This window comes from Pieris rapae, chromosome 10 (assembly GCF_905147795.1).
Source record: "Pieris rapae chromosome 10, ilPieRapa1.1, whole genome shotgun sequence".
NCBI classification, from domain to species: Eukaryota; Metazoa; Arthropoda; class Insecta; order Lepidoptera; family Pieridae; genus Pieris; species Pieris rapae.
In genome coordinates, this window is record NC_059518.1 from 6,503,990 (window position 1) to 6,523,567 (window position 19,578).

At 31.5% G+C, this 19,578-nt stretch overlaps 1 protein-coding gene and 1 non-coding gene across 3 annotated transcripts; one reads left to right on the top strand and one right to left on the bottom strand.

The window, feature by feature from the left end:
• The first annotated feature begins 8,069 nt into the window (after positions 1 to 8,069).
• Trnai-aau lies at positions 8,070 to 8,143 on the top strand. The gene has a single exon. It is a non-coding gene; the product is annotated as a tRNA-Ile (tRNA).
• Positions 8,144 to 9,888: 1,745 nt separating this feature from the next.
• LOC110992310 (coiled-coil and C2 domain-containing protein 1-like) lies at positions 9,889 to 19,416 on the bottom strand. Of its 2 annotated transcripts, none has more exons than XM_022258066.2 (14): positions 19,196 to 19,416; positions 18,816 to 19,023; positions 18,452 to 18,656; positions 17,596 to 17,939; positions 17,227 to 17,442; positions 16,324 to 16,412; positions 14,733 to 14,900; positions 14,347 to 14,503; positions 13,673 to 13,811; positions 12,500 to 12,730; positions 12,105 to 12,279; positions 11,504 to 11,652; positions 10,560 to 10,677; positions 9,889 to 10,100 (listed from the first exon to the last, which is right to left on the bottom strand). In XM_022258066.2, exons 1-14 carry the CDS (start codon positions 19,238 to 19,240, stop codon positions 9,981 to 9,983), a joined length of 2,364 nt encoding a protein of 787 aa, XP_022113758.2. In that variant the 5' UTR covers positions 19,241 to 19,416; the 3' UTR covers positions 9,889 to 9,980. The 2 variants fall into 2 exon arrangements, with proteins under 2 accessions (XP_022113758.2, XP_022113759.2); XM_022258067.2 differs by having other exon boundaries at positions 10,560 to 10,650; positions 19,196 to 19,415.
• Positions 19,417 to 19,578: the final 162 nt, after the last annotated feature.

Below are 19,578 nucleotides of genomic sequence, written 5' to 3' on the forward strand. Positions count from 1 at the left end.
CAAATACTTTTTTACATTTTTGCAAACTTTTTTAGCTAATGTAAGCCAATTTATGTTACAATATGCACAAAGTTTGGTTTAAATTTTAACCGCCGGTACATAAAATGACAACATTAATTCTTACTTTACTATCTCAACATATTTATTGTTTCATTTATTTATTAATTATATCTACTCATCAAGACCCTTTACTTAAAATGACCCTCCCTTCATTCTTTTAAATAATTAACCTTCTTCATAATATTTATTAAAACTGCAAATGATATTTGAATTAAAAAGAAAAAAAGATGACCAGCCGAATATTGTCAATACACCCTTAGCTCAATAAGGGACTTGTTAAATATATATGTATGTGATAATTATGACTAAGTACGTGTTGCGTGCACTCGCTAGTGAAAACTGGTAACACTATCTAGGGGCAAAGGGGTCGGCCCCCTGTGTCATCTGACTACAAGATAACGTGCTCACACTGCGAAATAAATGAAAAAAAATTAAATTCATTATATCTAGAACTATATCTTGTAATGTTTGCAATGTCAAATTTCTAAAGTTTTGGTTAGTTAAATTCTACAATATTTTCATGAATACATTTCTAATAAGTGTTCTTGGTATGTTATAATTATAAAATCGGATTTATATTTCTAACGAATAACAAAGGTATTTCAAATATTATTACATAGTATTTTATCTGTATCATAAATAATTAAACAACATAATGACTTTTGGCAGTCAAAGATCACCACCCCAAAGATAGGGATGTCAAACAAAATAAATACTTTAAATAATAGTTTTTATAATAGTATAATAGTCATAAGTCTCTTCAAAATATGTTCAAACTATTGCTGTACCTATTTCATTGCAAGTAGGCGAATATAAGATCGATGGATGTTGTTATATAGGTACATTCAAAAGGCTTTATCGCGTACTTCAGCGGGAGCCTATAATGCTGTCGGTTCTGTAGGATCATGAGGCAGTGCCTTTGTACAAATTATTTCTTTAAAAAATCTAGCCATAACTTTACATAATATTTTACAATAGCATCTAGAAAGAAATAAAAAAAAATATCATTAAAATTATGCACAATAAAGAGATAAAGACAGCATTAAATGTACTTAATAACTATTACTAACACAGCACTCCAAAAACCAGAAATATCGAATGTAACAGTGAGAGAAAAAAATAAACGCTTATTGTAAAATTTTGAAGACAGCTGTGCGAAACTGTGGGTAAAAGAGGAGGAAGGGGTCCATTACCGGGGAACAAGACTTAGCTAAAAACTGCAAATGCCTACATGCTTGAGCATCATAATTTCTACGTATATATGTCAAAAATCCGTTTTAGCGGGAATTGACTCGGAATATTATAGTTGCGCTCGAAATACTAAAATTTAGATCAATGAAACTACACAGTTTTATATCAATTCTAGTTTATTTCTCATATAAGTCTTAATGGTAGTTCTCATGTGTATAAAATCAAAATAGATTTACGTTTAAATAATTCAAAGACGCTAACCCTATCATATAAATGATGTATTACATGAAATTCTTACGCAGTTATATTAAACAAACAAATACCTTTATATAAACAAATATAATCCAAAAGTGTTTCAAGGAAACTGATGTAACTTTTGCAAAATTATTTTTTTTTACGGAATAGAGAATTGTGTGTAGGAACAATAGATAATACAAGCGCACGTAAAGTAGAGAAGAGAGTCAGATGTATTAATTTACTTTATTTAGACGTATTAATTTCTCGTTACGAATAGTTTTCAATAGAATTTTTTTGCTTTGTACAAGCAGAATTGGACAAAGTAGTGGTAAAATCCGGTTAACATAACGCAAAATATTACTATCGATAAATCAATAATAACACACCGATATGATAAGTTATCAAAAATATAGCTTGGAGACCATCACGTGATACAAACGTGCATATCAATCAGTTGATTCAAATTCTAAATACTTTTCATTGACGTATATTTTGGCAAATTTTTTTATGAAATAATTTGTCATTACAGCAACCGCATATAGTCTACTTTACTATGTCCGTTGTGGGTTCATTTTTGAATTAAAAAAAAAACAGTTTAGTTTGGAAACCAGCTAGACTAAAAAATGTAATTTAGAAAAATCCCTATCCTCTCTACGTATATATAAAAAATAATAATAAGATATCTCTATAATATAAACTAATATATATAGTAACTAACGATAATTACTTTCGGGAATATTAAGCTATCTCTAATCCGGAATTCTTTCAACGTGAAGCAACTAGTCCACGGAATAAAACTTACCAAATTTTTTAATTACTTCGCTTCTTATAATTTATAGTTTGTTCTTCGGTTCGGCTGTCCTAGATTTTCGACAACTGCTTATCTAAATAAAGCATTATTAAAGACAAATAGACGTAATGGATATAGTAGGTAATATGTATTAGCATTTAGGTATATTGATCGGATTTTGTATTGTAGGAGTACTGACGTAACTTAGCGCGTGTATAGGTGGGAGCTGCCCTATGGCCGATGTTTGTGATAAACGCGATTAGACAACTTTACCACCATAACAAGATAACACGTTGTAAAAATGATATCCGATTGTATTATTAAAATTTAAAAAATATTGTACGAGAAAGCTGTAAAATGGTATCGGGCCTTTATAGTTTTATAAGTATGGCGTTTCAAAGCATTATCCACAGAGTAGTTAGCTAGACGCAAGCAGTCTTTTCAGTATTATATAGCAAAGCAAAAACAGTATTGCGCATAAACGTAACTTTTAGTTTAAACTAGTTTTAAGGAGTATTAAATTAATAAACCTTGGGATTTCTGTCACATAATCAAACACCTGTAGTTCTAATGTATACCATACACAAATGTTTTTAACGAAAATACACGAAATCTTATCTATACTGGTCGAGGACACATAGAAATCTGAAGCCAAACTTGAAAAAACTTGACATGTCATGTGACAGTAAAAATAGACAAATATAGTTCCATAATAAATAACTCTATACTAAAACCTCATAATCGAATTAGCTAATTCAGCATAGGCATGAAAGCCTAATGTAGTAGCTAGTTGGAAATATGTGTTGCCAGATAACCTAAGCTTTTTCTCCTTAAAATGACCCCGCAAAGTGTTGCTAGGTATAATAATTAATTAATTAATATAATATAACTGAAAAAAGGCTTCATCTACAAGCTAGTGTAAATAGCAATCTCTATAAATAAACAGGGTTGAGTGGCGTGCATAGGATTCAAGTGCAAGATCGCCGGATCGATGCAAGTTCAAGGCTGCGGCGTATGCGCGCGCACCCTATGACGTCAGTGCCATTCATACCCCTCTCTGCGGGCTGGTGTCATCCCTCCCTGAGCCCGGGAACCGCGCCCTTCAGAACGTCAATGTCAATGGTACAAGGCATAAGCGGGTAATAAGTACAACTCATATTTGCGTGTTTCATTTATGTGTAACTCAATAGCGTCTTTTGTATCCTACCTAGAAACCATTCTTGTTAAGGAAATTAGAGTAGTGGTATTATAATTCAAATTCATTCAGTTAAAACGTCAATGTGATGATTAGATGTCACAAGATTTTTGTAAAAGCTATTTAGAAATAAATTTCAGTATATTTACGATGATTCTAGATTCTAAAGATTCTTTACGATGCCAAAGACTTAGACAAGATGGAAATATTAAAAACATCATTACATATGTGACATAAGCAAAGATAAGGGAATATTCGAATCATGTTTATCGATATTATGATACCATTTTTTTATTATGCGTATATTGGTTATATTTTTAATAAAAAGCTAATCATTGCAAATAGATAATGGTCAATTCTTAAAACGTTAATTAAACGCTATTTCCTAATACTTGAGACGGTCTTAACTTTAGATAGTAATAATATAAACTAAAACATAGAGAAGAAAATTGATTAACTTTTAAATAATTCTTAACAAATTTAAACGTGAACATTTAGAATATATCATTATTTACGCAAAAAATCAATCAAGCAGTAAACAGTTCTTACCTGTGAAGGATGTTTACAGTAAAAGGATTAAAACATATTTTTTGGCGTAAAATATTCATAAATTAGGACCATTAAAATGTCATATACATATATATAAGATGCAGGCGTATTTAGACTAAGTTGTAACTTGATTTAAACTATAAAGTAAAATAAATTATAAAAGACACAGTATAGATAATCCGGAGCAATATCATAGCCATAACATTATTTTAAATCTCAGATTATGTGGTACACACAACTCTCTTAAAATCTATGGTAATGTAACAAATGTAAATTTATAATTAATTTAACTTATTTTCTGACATTCATAAGTGCTTACCTATATGAATAAAGTTATTTTGACTTGGTCTGTAATATTTTAAGTTTCATCTTTGCGACAATAGTTGGTTTTAATCCATCAATTAAATAATGATATAATAATACTAATAATAATACCTGTTATTTTATAGAACTGGGGGCAAACGGGCAGAAGGCTAACCTCACGGTAAGTGAAGCCGCCCATGGTCAAAATGGCAAAAAACACGCCAGGTCGTTGCCGGCCTTTTAAGAATTACGGTCTTTTCTTGAGAGATAGTCGAATTGCTTCGGAAATACTTCAACTGGTTCCACAATTGGCGGTGTGCGGAAAAAACTGCCGTAAAAAACGATTACAAACACGTTGTGGAACAGCCGAGGTGATACGGGTGAAATTTCGTAATCTTCCTCGAAGTCCGATGATACCTCAGCTGCATAAATTAATACAAACAACTCCCCTGAATACTCTGAACACTTGCATATCGTAACATCAGTGTTGTACACTGAAATTATCGTGTGTATAAAAAATTGATATTAAAACTATATTTGCCACCTGTCCTGTTGTGGATCTGCCATAGGGATAAATTTTGTAGCGATTTAGTTTGATGTTGTTTTATGATAATTGTTAAATTTATATAAATTGTGCTATGCACATACAGGTACTTTTCTACAAAGTATTTTGTAGAAAAGTACCTGTATGTGCCCCTGTGTGTACCTGTAGTATTTTTTTTCTAAAAATATTAATTATACCTTTGATAGCCAGTGTCTACGTTAGTCGAAAATTAGCGTTTAAGACGGAGATGTTGGATACCGGTGAAATAATAAATAAATACTTTTGGAATTTATAGAAGATAACTCGACTATGGTGACTATGGTGTTTCGCTGCGTAATTTCACATTTCAATCAGGATACATTTACAGGACAGTAGGCAAACGTGTAGGATAGTTACTTAGAGATAAGTGACTACCGCCGCCAATCGACACTAGCGACACCAGGAGAGGAAGAAACTTCCCTTTACTCGTTAACATATTAACAATAACTTTGTTTCGGATATTAATTGGTTACCAACAAAGGTATGTATTTTATTTTGAATGAAACTACATTCTAAATTGGATATATGCATAAAAATACTGAAACAGAGAATGTTACATTTCAGTTCTACTCGATGTGAAGACAAAATGTTTGAGTCAATTTTTGTTCATTGCAATACTAATTTGGATTTGAATTACTTAAAGTGGCCTCTTCCAGAAATGCTGTTCAAAACAGGAATCTTTAAACAATTCAATTTGGCAATAATAAATACATTTCCCATTACCATGTTACAACAATCGAAACTATTGTTCGTAACAATAACATCGAAAAATATAATTAAGTCAGATTTTTAAAAAAAAGACAATCACAGTATGATTTTCGCAAATTTCACAAAGCCTTTTCTCCCACACGTAGGGGGAGGGTAGATGGGACGGGGACATTGACGTCATTGCCCACCCTTGACATTGCTCGATCGATCTACCCGCAATGCCGAGGCCGTGTTTACAACGAAACCTGAATGAAATCTTATTAGAACGCTATTTGTGGAGCTAAATGTAAAACATTTACAACAAAAACAACTTTTTATTATTCTATTCGGAATTAACAGAATTGAGCGTATGTAACTTTGTTTTTGTAAAATATTACGGCGCCGTTTAGTATTTAGGGGCGTAACTTTAGTCTTTTGTTTAAGTGTCAAATATTCCGTGTATTCTTTTTTTATATATTTTTAACAAGACCTTTATAATTTTTTTTTAAATGCAACCTTTATTAGTTATAATGGCATATACAATAATATTTCTTACAGTATCTTTCACAGTTCTTGTTTCTAAAAAGATTAAGAGGTGTGACAGGTCGTAAACTTTTGAGTGGCTAAAATTGAAATTATAAAAAAAAAAACATAAAAGTCGGTTTTTTTTAAATCATTATACGTTTTTATTGTTTTTGTGTTTGTGTTACTTATTGTTACAACATTACTAAGAATTAAACTTTAATTCTATTTTTATTTTACCATAAAAGATAACCTTTTCCCAAAATATCCATAACCTTTCGCGGGTAAACTGTAAAGACACGTTTGTACGCCCTTCACTGACCTCAACGACCTTCAACCCCAACGTCCTGTGACGTCATTCCTCAATTACATGTTTCGATTGTCTGAAAGGACTTATGTTGCGGAGATACAAGTTAAATAAAGTCACATAGTTGTCACAAAGTAACGCTTTATTGTACGTAAGCGCAGTTTACTCCAGTTTTATAATTTATTTAAATTTGTAGAATAATCTCAAAGTTTCGAGTATTTTAGCGCAAGCGTACAAACCACTACGACCTTTTCTTGTACCAAAACCGAATTTGTCATACATGAGTCCCAGATAGCAAACCCTTCTTACTGAATGTTATCAAAGGCTTTAACGAAGTTCTCTAAATTATTTCTCAACTTCACCATAACATAGGTATTTATAATAGAGTTATGGTAGATAAACCACTGCTTATATGGAAATTGTATTCGTTTTTACAACAAACTCCCAAGCGAAATTAGAGAATTATCAATAAATAAATTAAAAGCCCTCGTTAAAAGTAAATTACTTAATTAATAAAGCTTTTTATAAATGTGACGAATACTTAAATGAGCCTAATCCTGGGGATTGATTTGCTCCAGTTCAAACAATTTGTATTAATAGGCGATTGAAAAGAGTGGCGGAAAGTTCTTTGCCAGTTCTTCTTGCCCTACGCCCTTGACTTGCGAACTGGTAGTAAATGTAAATTTACAATTAATTTAATTTTTTTGGCTTTCATAAGTGTACTCGTTTACCTAGACGAATAAAGATATTTTCTTTGTTTGGTACCTATAGCTATTTAGTGAACGCGTGGATACGCTACGCGACCAAATTGAATTATAAAATGCTCAAAATAAAACAAAATCCTACTACAAGTGAAACCAAATTCAGTACATAATGAATACAACAAGTTATGCGTAGAACGTACTCGATAGTGGGGAAACCCTGATAGCAACACTGCAGGCACTTCGCCAACTAAACCGGTTCACTAACAGCTGAGTTCCTTAACCTACACTCATGTTGCAATCGCTTATTTTTATCGAAATCCTCCTTTAGCGTCTGTCAGGAAAGCTTAACCGTATTTTATATAATTTGGTAGCCACAACAGAATTATTAATTATGTTTATTTTATTTAGGGCCTGTTTCACAATGTATGGATAAAGTGCCAAATAGATATGCAACACATAAATTATTCGAAAGATAAAAGTTCCAAATAAGATACTTCACATTTCATGACGTATAGCGCTATCTGACAGTCGTGAAACGCAAAAATACTATTTATCCTACCAATAAGTAATAAATAGCTTATTTGGAACTTATCCGGAGTCCGGACATTGTGAAACAGGCCCTTAGTGTGACATCTGTGTGACATAGGCGTATTTATCAGATAATATATTAAATTACTACGGAATACTGAAATTGCGGACCAAAACCTGTACCTATTTAAGTATGTATATATAGTAGTAAATCATAAAATCAGTCGGCAACTGTAGTTTGTGAAATTTTGTTACTTTATTATTATATGAAAGGATCTAAACTTTTATCGGACTTGACTTGAAAGGTATAACTTGAAAGTTTAATTTCCAAATTTAAAAGAATCTAAACTTGACTGAAAACTTATTCTAATATTATTAGGAATACAATGAGTTATTTCGGCGAGCCTTCAACAGGCCCATTAGCTCAGTTGGTTAGAGCGTCGTGCTAATAACGCGAAGGTCGCGGGTTCGATCCCCTCATGGGCCACTACCTATTTTAGATTTTTTAAATATGTCCTATTTATCTAGTTTTAATGGTGTATTCTGGTAATACTATTATTTACATAATTTTTCTTGGTGTCAAAAATTAAATATTGTGTGCTTTGTTGATTGTGTTGTGAGTTGCTTACATAGATACGTGTTTATCTAAAACATTAGTAAATTTAGTAATAAATTTGCTTAACTATTTATACGAAACACCAAAACACGAAACACCAATACATGTCATTTATATCCAGTTAAAAATCATTCGAATGTCACTAAGTACATATTCAGTCAAAATCTGTTATAACGACATCAAAGCGACTATACAATAGAATTCAGCCGGGACCTTCGATTTTGGTAAATACAACCCGTATGTTAGAACAACATGTTCTGTTCTGTGTTACGGGTTATATTTGTGAACGCTGTCGTTGTAAACGGTTTTGACTCTATATATGAAATTTATTTCATATTGTTTGTTTTCAATTTGTACCCTGCTCATATTATTTACTACTGGTTCCTTTTACTACTATAATATGGGTTTAATTCTTGGCAAAACAATTATGGTTGGTAGACACACCCACTTAAGATTATGAATGAATTACATTGGTACTCATTGTGTTGAGAGCGCCATCTTGTGCTCAATTATGACATTACGTTTTATGAAAAATTTACGTATTTTACCATTAAGTTTGGGTGGTCTTATTTAAAGAAAAATGACAGTTTAAATAAAAAAAAAAATTATACAGTTATTTTTTTTAAATTAAACTGTTTGAAACTGAAAATATTCGCAAGCTTTTAAGCAATAAATTTTTATAAACGATATTTGGGCTAGTATTACCTTTAGCATATTTTGTAGTAGTTAATTGTAATGATAACTTGTGTTATTCGGATTTGGGAATTGAGGATTGAAAGAATCATTTCAGTATTATAATTTAATGAATAATATCTACAATTGTACAATAATAAAATATGTGTATTCAACAATTTGATTTCGATAATAATATATACAATAAATACACGTCTAAGTGTAGTCACAGATCTAAAAAGCGTACATAATTGACCCTCTTTAACTTAAACAAATTTTTCATCACTGATTAATGCTTTTTCAACCTGCACTATTACTATGCAACTTGCAATTGCGACAGCGATACCGATAGCGTTTTTGTATGCAAGTGCGATGTAGTTCTTTTAACATCACTGATGTCGCAACATTGAGATCGCGCGGTACAAAGTGTTATTTAAATTGTGGATCGCTATTGGAAGTTACAGAGTAACCCTGATAACTTCTAATTACTTATAAAGTATTTGCAATAGCTATATATGTTAAGAGTTATTTACAACGTCGTTTATTTTTATATTCCATTATTATATTATAAGTTAATTAATTTTTCTGACGATGAGACTCAAGGTATATCTTTAATGGAGGCTCATATGTATATATAAAACGAATATCACATTGTATAGTTAAGAATTAACATTTATAACTTTTATAGAGTTATTAAAACTAGGATCCATTTACTATTTCGTACAATGTAATAGTATATCCAATGCAATATGTTACAAGAATTTAACAATAAGTTGGAATTGAATTGAAAATAAAAAAATTGCCACAACGGCTTGTTACGAATGTATGGGTATGTAATATTAAATTAATAGATTCCACCTAAACCCTAAAATAAAAATGTCTCGGAAGCTTTTCTCTATTAAGTTTACATAGAAAGCAATTTCCGCTTTTTTAAGCTTAAACGCGTGTGTTGGTACTCGTATGCTGGTAATCAAAATATGGTGAAAATCCCGTCTTTTTAATGAACAAACAACTTCACCTTTCAAACAAAAACTTCCTAGTTACTAATAACAAGCCACCTGTGTTTTGTATGCTCTATTTGCTGTTGTAGTACGGGCGTGCGTACACGCATACGTATTTCTAGCGACCCGCCCGCTGGACGACGCCCGTCCATCAACTGTCGACAAAAATGTGATAATAACATAAATGATTAATTAGATTATAGAAAAATAATGCATATAGATAATATAATATGTACTTTAGAATTACATATTTATATATTATTTTTGAATTCTCTAAAGCTATTTCAACATGTACGTGACGTGAAATGAAAAACTTTTTTTTCGTTGATGTCATATTTAATTACACATATTATGATAATGACACGTTTTTAGTACATATAATAGTACGGTAGATCGACTCTGTGATGATAGATAAGCAAACCATAAAAATATGATATGTGATGTAACAATATTTAATTACTCAAAAAAATTATTGAATATTTAAGAATCAAACCAATAATCCAAATTGTTAAGTGATTCTCACAGAAGAAACAATTTATTTTTGCTCACCTATACATTGGTCTCTTTTTTCTTGTTCTATTAAATTGAAGATTAAAGCTAGTTATAATACTGACCTGAAAAGCCTCGTGCAAAGTACACTGAGTCTCAAGCGGTGCCAATTTGACGGAAGCAGACCCCAACAGTGTGTCCTTACTGAACCAGCCACTGCAACACAACACGCCGTCACAACACCTGTATAACACTACAACTAGAACAGACAACTACTACTACGATATGGATACAAAGATAATTAATAAAACAAAGTTCTTCTACAAAAATCTATATATATATATAGAAGTAATATTTTAATATACATAGTCTAAATAAATATATAGAGTCTAATACACACACACTACAATTTACATATATTCTACTGGGGTTTATTGGCATTGATAATTGTAATGTCTAGTAATAAAACGATAATGTAATTACAATCAAAACAAATATAGGAGTTAGGACCCTTAGATTGTAATTACATTATCGTTTATAAGGATATTTACGAAATTAATTAGACTTAGATAAATGAGGCGTTATATGAAATTTTCAGATTTTTATTTAATAATAAAAATCCTTATAACATATTATATCAGTTTTATGAAAAGATACCATCCCATTGAAAGATACTTGACTATTAGGAGAATAAATGAACTAATTAATATTTATTTATTAAAAGCATAAGAAAAAGGAAAAAAGCATAAACTTGCACCAACTCATACGCTTAAAGCCAGGAAATATATTGGGTATAAACAGATCTATGAAATATCAATATATCTCATGAATACTGTAATGATTCCTACCGAGAAAAAAAATGTTATTCTATTAACATTTTTTTTCTTAATTATATTTAGTTTAAAATAAACGATATTATACAAAAACACAATTTCCTTAAGAATTTAAACAACTCTTGCGTCTCTGAACTATAAGAATTTTTTTTTAGGAAAACAATATATTACTGTATTAAATTTATAATAAACAAAATCTATATAGAAGAAGTGTTAATATTAACAAATAATCTTACCCTCTAGAATAAACTTCGAATTTAACAGCATGGCGTTTAAACACCCTGAGACACGCCCTTTGCCTTTGTATCGGTAAAGTGAATACCGCATCGTATTGCGGACTGTTTGTATCTTTTATTAGTATCGTACGATCTGACACGGGCGCATCCTGAAAAAATAATTACGACAAAACACTTATTTACTTATATAAGTCCAAATGTTGCTACTTCGAATTGTTCCTTTCGATTCTATATCAAGTCCTTATCTACATAATAAAGTTAGTAAAATTTATACGCGTTAATTCAGTACTTTTTTTATTAAATATTGCTTGCACGTATATCAAAGAGAAAGCAAAAATCAGTCCCAATGTTAAAAACAAGAAAAATTAACCGAAGTAAAATTAATGCGTGCACTAATTTAATATAATCGTCTAAAATTCAAAATATTAGCGTCTTTAATCAATTTAAAAGGGCATTAATGATACACTCCGAATGACTTCAGAAGACAAAAATTAAGACGGATATCTGTATCATACGTTCGTATCATAATTTACTTTAACATAAGTTACTTTTGTAAAAAAAAATGTAAAGAGAAATCTATTTATTTTAAAGTTATCCTTACCTGTGGATAAGGAAACTCGAACTTAACGTAAGTATCGACTTCCCTCGGGTTAGGCACGTTATAAGCGATGCCACGAACTATCGTTAATTCTAGTTCACTCTCGTTCAGATCTGTATTGCATTGGACAATTGAGAACTGACGCATCTCGTAGTGGAACTTTGGTGGGGTTCCGAGACTGGAAAGAAAAAATACTTTGACGTGTGTTTTTCTTTTAATTATCTGCACTGAGGCATCATTTAACATTACAATATAACCTAACTTCAAATTTCACTAAATAGAGTCACAAGTTAAAAGAGCTTTTACATTTTATTGGATATGTTAAATGCGTTTTAATAAATGTTTAAAATACTAGAAAAAAAACACTTACAATATTATAATAGATAAAAAATACTAACGTCTTAGCCACAGCTACAACATCCAAATCTTGTTTGACACTGACAGCCAAATGCTCAAATCTGTTACTCTCAGCGATATTTCCCATAGCCTTGTAATGGTCTCGGTTTGTCAAACACAATTTCAATTGATTTGACAGTTGCGAATGCAAACGAGACATTACGTCATCGTCTTCAAGGGATATTGACGTATCGTCTGGTGGACCACAGTCTTCAGCCGATACTATATCGAAACTGGAATTAATGTTGCATATAAACTCAACATTGTTAAATATGTACCCACATACTAAAAACTAATGTTAATAAACGCGTTAAATACGTCGCTAAACAATAGTGACGTATTTTCTCATGCATACTTTAGGAAATAGAAATTTAGCGTATTTGTATATAATAGATATCATAACAATTCATTGTGTTAAGCAAATACATAGTAGATTAGTATTTCGTTTCATCAAATCTGATTTAAATTATCATTTCGGCAGAAAGTAATAAATTATAAACCTCTATAATGGCGCTGCTTGTATATTAAAACTCGCTATCGTTGTAACGCATTTACCGAACGAATCGTGATCAAAGCCGTCGGTTCCTTTTCATCACTACGTAGTACGTAGTGAATAATACATTAATAATTTTGATAATAAGAGTTCGATTATATTATTATTATTATTTTATTATTCAAGAATTAATAAAACTGTGCTCACACACTGTTTTTTGATTTATTAGTACTAGTTAGTAGTAGTTATACTCTTTAATGTATAATATTCTACGGTTTCGATATTTGTAAATATGTGGCGAATATGTATACTAACAATATAATAATAGACCTGTATAGTAATTTTATGCTGGGAGTACGTGGTCTTCGTACATTTAATTAATTTATATAAATATTGCAAATTCTATTTTAAAAGAGTAAGTATTTCTTGCCCATTCTTCTCCACACGAAACTACCTTTTGAAAGGTGCAACTAGAATCATCTTTTTATTTTATTTAACGTTCAAAAAAGCCACTGTAGGTGGTCTAATTGGAATAAATGATTTGTTTTTGATGTACCAAGCCAATGATATTAAACCAAAATTTATTAATTTAACGAACGTCTCTGAAAAGCGTCTCTTACTGTTCGCAATTTCTTTGTCCACGAATTTAAATACTTAAAACACATTGGATAAAGTTGCTTACGTCTCTTCGATTTGTTTCTTGGCTGTAGGTGGCAGTGGAATGGACTTCAAATCTACTTGTAGGCCTTCTTTAGTCGCTTCTATTAAAGAGTCGAAACCTTTCGCTGCTCTAAGATACTCTTTTGCCTGCTCCAAATTACCTGAATAAATAATGTATTAAATTTAAACTCACAACTAGGTTCTAAATAGAAAACATAATTATGTTGTACTAACCGTTTGACTAAATAAAATAGAAATACAGCAGTGTTGGCCTAGTGGCTTCAGCGTGCGACTCTCATACCTGAGGTCGTAGGTTCGATCCCCGGCTGTGCACCAATGGAGTTTCTTTCTATGTGCGCATTTAACATTTGCTCGAACGGTAAAGGAAAACATCGAGAGGAAAACATCGAGAGGAAACCCATATGTCATAGACCCTTGGCTATTAGATTTAAAAATGATCATGAAACAGAAATCTGAGGCCAAGACCTAAAGAGGTTGTAACGCCACTGATTTTTTTTTCTTTTTTTTATAGTAGAAGTACAAAGTACAATTATTAATGTTCTGATAAGTAGTCTGTGTCCTAACATAGCAATATATTTTTAAATTAAATATGTATGTATTAGCGCCAGTAAGATCTCAAATATCTGACCAAGAAAATTTATATTCAACCTGAATCAAAGAAGAATCGAGGCTTACCACTCTTTTTAGCCTTCAGTGCTGCTTCCTTGAACTCTTTTTGCCTGTGCATAAGAAGGAGTAATTGCTTATCGTTTCGAGTCATCTGCTTTGGTGAAATTCTGGCAGGAACCTTGGGACTGGATGATGATGGTTGCGGAGCGGTCGGCTGATGAGACTAAAAAATAAGCTTTAGATTTTCTAAACTTTTACTCATAAATCTTTCGCTTTTAATAGTATTTTTAAAAAATGTGGATATCGCATGCTGCAATTACTTCGCTATAGACGGTCCAAAGGCAATCAATAAAATGTTTAATATATCCAAAACTCTGACAAAAACATAAATTTAATTGATTTGAAAATACAACTTATCAGAATTTTTAAAACTACCCTCAATATTTACTTACTCCTTCAGTGGGTATTGGAGCATACCCAGCTGGTGTTGGTAATTCATCTACGGATATAGGTTTTCCGGCAGCGTGTAATTTAATCGCTTCTTGATACTGCTTTATGATTCTCCCCATACGTCGAGCCTTCGATGAATTACCTTGCTCTTTTGCTTTCGATTCTTGTTCCTAAAATAACAATATGTATATAAAATACAAAATTATACTAGAGATTTTTATACAAATAATCTTAATATTTATAGAAAAATCCTTTGGCAAATGATTGATGCTAGCCACAGCAATAGAATAATAGAACGATAATAGAAACTAGTCATTCAGGTTTATATAATACACGATTAGTTTTTTACTTAGTTATTTACTTTGTTTATTTAAAAATTCAAAAAAAACATCTTTATATCCACTTTTATACACGAAGTAAATAGTGCTAAAAAAGTATTTACATAGTACAATCATTCATTCACCGAGCATTATTTTTTGTATCACCTCTATAATATTCATGAGTCTTTCTTATAGAGGTGACCATTTCTCCAAGCTGATGAGTGAATGAATCCCCATGAGCAGAATTTCGAGTTGCAAGCGGTGGTCCAGACTGTAGCACCGTCTCAATATCGCAATGCAAGCTTCTTGGAGGCTTATTAATTAGTCTTTCTTATCGCAAAACTAAACGTCGGTGGATTTTTAATGCAAGTTATATGTATGCACCTAAACAATTTTATCTGAGGTGATAAATATCATTTCACTGATTTTTTTCAGTACCAGAACGAACTTATGTCTGAAGTCTAAATCCTGCTACGTGGAGTATTGGGCCGACTAAATCTAAAAAGAAAAAAAGTGGAATTCAACCAAAACAATACACAATTTTGCACGTTTTCCTTTTTGTTGCAACTCTCCTCTTCGAAGACACTACCCTACTAATGTCACGGCCGTATCAGAATACTGACATCACTACATAGTATAAAACAAAGTCGCTTTCTCCGTCCCTTTGTATGCTTAAATCTTTGAAACTACGCAACGGATTTTGATGCAGTTTTTTTTAATAGAGTTTCTATAGATTCAAGAGGAAGGTTTATATGTATAGTGACATCCATTAAATAGTGGAGAAGTACTGTTATTTTTGAGGTACCTAATGTGATGTCGTAAATAATTACATACGTTTCAACGGCGAAAACAAGGTACTGCGGTTGATGGTTTCCCCGGATTAAAAAAAACGGATGCTCTTGGCAGAGTCTACGTGGTTCATCCCAACAACAGCGAATGCTTTTATCTGATTATGTTTTTATATACAACGTTCACAGTTTTTCTGTAGTGTATTTAGTATCAGAATTGCACCCGTACGAAGCCGGGGCGGGTCGCTAGTATCTAATATGTCAATGCCTCAGGAAAGCGTGCGTGTGTCTCAGCGGAAAACTCGGCATAAAATACTTGATGAAATCTGATCAAAGTACGATACGAAACATTCCATAAGCCGCAAAACATACGCAATTTTCAATATTTTTTTAATATGCAAGCATTAAAATATTTGTAGTGATGTTATTTTATATAAAAAAAAAATTTTTTTTTCTATATTTTCATATTATGATAGGCTTCTTACCTGAAAAGCGGCTAGCCTTTGTTTCAACGCTTCGTCGACTGTGGAGGCCGTTATAAGAGCTTGAGGTGGAGCCACTGGTTCAGATGCAGCTGCAATTTAAAAAGTCGTAGTTTAGTATGTATTATCTTCTAACATATAAATCTTGTAGGCACGCTGCTGATGTGGCAATTTATTATGTATAATGCACATTGATATTAATGCGGCACATAGTCCGCTCCCCACGATTGTGCTTAACACACGTGTGTATTTTGTGTCAGTTACAATAATATCCCCTAAAATCTTATTAAGAATTTAAAACAACATTAGGCATATAACAAATATAATTTCTATAAATGTTGCGATATCGTAAATTATTTGGTTAATGATTTCAAATATTTCACATAAGAATTTATTGATTTGATTAGCTATGTAATTTTATATATATCTTATATATAAATAATATACCCTATAAATAGCTCTATTTATATGTCTTATACATATATAAATAGAGCTATATGAAAATTAGAATCTTCATTGGACATTAAAGTTTCTTAAAGCATTTCTATTGTATAATGAAAATTCCTGTACAAATAATATTACAGGAATATTAAAAAAAAGTTTATAGCTATTCTTTTTAGAATTAGTATAGATAAGAGAAGTTGTGAGTCAACCCCGACACAAGTGTCTCCTGACCACTTATAGGGGTTGTCTCATACTCATTTATTGGTGTAAAAATTTGAGAAACAATAAATTTTTTAATTAAAATTAAAATTTTAATAATATATTTATATTAATATTATATTAATAAATTATATTTTTAATTTAATTTAAAAGAACTGAAAAAAATTTGCTATACTTTATCACCAATAATTCCCACCTACAAGGTAACATACAATGTAAGAAAATAGAAAATAGTGAACATACCCTCGGCTTGTGTCTGATCTTCAGTTGTCTGACTTCCAACCATAGCAGCAATCGCTTCAACAGTAGGTAGTTCATTTAAGTCCATTTCTTCACCTGCCTTATATGCATCTATCACAATGTCAAACTGCTTCGCTACTTTTAGGTATTCAAGGGCCATTATTTTATTATCAGCATGTTTGTAGGCAAGGGCCGCTGCTTTAAATTCTTCTTTTCGTTCTGAAAGAATAAAGTATTCAACATTCTATTTTATTCTTTTATTAACGAAATACATGACTGCAGTGGTATTAATCTGTAAAACTGATTTCCAATGATTGACTTGATAATTTCTTTTTATAAGTGGCTAAAATATTTAATAAAATCAGGTCTTACGTAATATTTTTCTAAGGCCCTCCTCTTTTACTGGATCCATTGCAGGTTCCGCAGGCAATTGTGGAGGTGGAATTTGTGGTTCCGGGGGTGTTACGGGTCTTTGGCCAAGTGATTCTGAACGAGGAGGGGGAGCTGGAGCTCTTCTTAAAGGTAAAGGAGGTTCACTGGAAGGGATTGTGTCTGAAATAGATGGTGTAATTGGTACTTTTTCAGGGACAAGAGTTGGAGTGGTATCAGTTTTCTTGCCCACAATGACAGGTGGTGGAATATCTTCTTCATTAATAGGTTTTCCTGATTTTGCTTGCTTTAGTAAATCATTCAGTGTCTTAAGGCCTCTAGCAAACCTGTAAATTTATATACAATACTTAAAATAATATGTATTTTATATATATTAATACCGCTCATCATGTCTATGAAATAAAATTTTAAATCTAAATAAATAAAAATGGACTAAGGCTGGACAAATAAAAGTAATTTATTATTTTATTTATTCCTTAAACTTGGAGGGAGGGATTAATGTAGAGAAAAATAGGAAACATATATAAAGAAAAATATTTTATTTAATAAAGTTTATTCCGGAAACGTAGTCTCAAAGAGATAGCATAGCAAAATGTTCCGTATGTTAAAAATAAAATTAAGGCAAAATAAAGTTTATGGTGGCAGCTAGTTTTATAAATTTTTTTTTATATGTTAAGTATGCTTTACCAAGAATCAAATTAGTTTGTCTTAACTACTTTTAACATAAATATGCAGCTTCAAGTACCCTTGTATAACATAATAGATTTGCAAAGCATAATTCATTTACTGAATTTTATGTTCATGATATTATTAAAGTATCAAATATGTATATTCTTACCTCCTAGCTCGACTACTTTCTCCAATCTCTTTAGCATTTTTTTCGGCTTGTGTATAATTTGATATCCTATCTTGTAACAAACTGACTGTACTATTATCTGCACTGATACCACCAGGAGGTGCAGGTGCTGGCCGGCTGATATTTGGTGGACTTTCATCTAAGGCCAATGCTTGGAGCTCATTTAATAAATCGGGGTCATCATCATCTAAGAATATGGTAAATAAGTGAATAAGTGTACTTGGTTATCTATATTATTAGTAAGTTTGAGTTTGAATATGTGTTTAATTTTTTTTAAAGGTAAAGTACTTATAAAATTAACAAAATAGACACAATAAACTAATATAATAAAGTAGAAACCCCTTACCTGATCCCTCATCATCTGATGGAACATCTTTCAAGCTTGCAGCAATCATAGCATCCAAATCAGCTGATGCAACAGGAGCTGGCTTTCTAGGTCTTTTTGCCTTTCCACCACCACCACCTGTGATTGCCGCAAGTTCTGCTTCCAGATCATCGTCTGATATATCCATAGGTTCATCATCATCTAAGTCAGGAATGTCTATAAGTCCAAACTGAAACAAAGGGTTTGTTGACACAATCAGCTGATAAGAAAATGAAGTTTAGAATTACTCTCTGGTGCTAAATACATTCATATATTCAGCAATATATTCATTAATAAGTTTGATTTCATACTACGTACTAAATAAAGAGCTTATAAAAAGCTAAATAGCGTAAATGACTCACTTGCGACAAATTGCTGCTTTTTCCAGATCTTGGTTTCCTAGACATATTTCGCGGCACTTTAAGATGAAGTTATGCTACAATAATTAAAGTGAACAAACGGGCACAATTATCTGGAAATAATATATATAAATAGATTGTCTACAGTTTTTGCCAAAATAAAAACAAATCACAAAATCTATTATGGGCTCATTCATCTATTCAAGAAACAATGTATTAATCTAATGAAACTTCTAACTTCAAGTAATCTGTGCAAATGTCAAATTTCATTTGTATATCAGTTAACATAAAATATTCACTTCCACAGCAGGATCTCGTAGACGTAGGATTAAAATTACAACAATGTATGCTTTTAAGAATAAATACTAATTCTTGTAACGGTTCAT

What these genes read in the sequence shown, in the direction of transcription:
- LOC110992310 (XM_022258066.2), bottom strand. Translation starts at nt 19,240, where the DNA reads ATGTCTAGGAAACCAAGATCTGGAAAAAGCAGCAATTTGTCGCAA. An exon ending in CTCCAATACCCACTGAAGGA is followed by an intron (nt 14,504 to 14,732) that starts GTAAGTAAATAT and finishes CTTATTTTTTAG; the next exon opens with TCTCATCAGCCGACCGCTCC. An exon ending in GTTGTAGCTGTGGCTAAGAC is followed by an intron (nt 12,280 to 12,499) that starts GTTAGTATTTTT and finishes TTTTCTTTCCAG; the next exon opens with TCTCGGAACCCCACCAAAGT.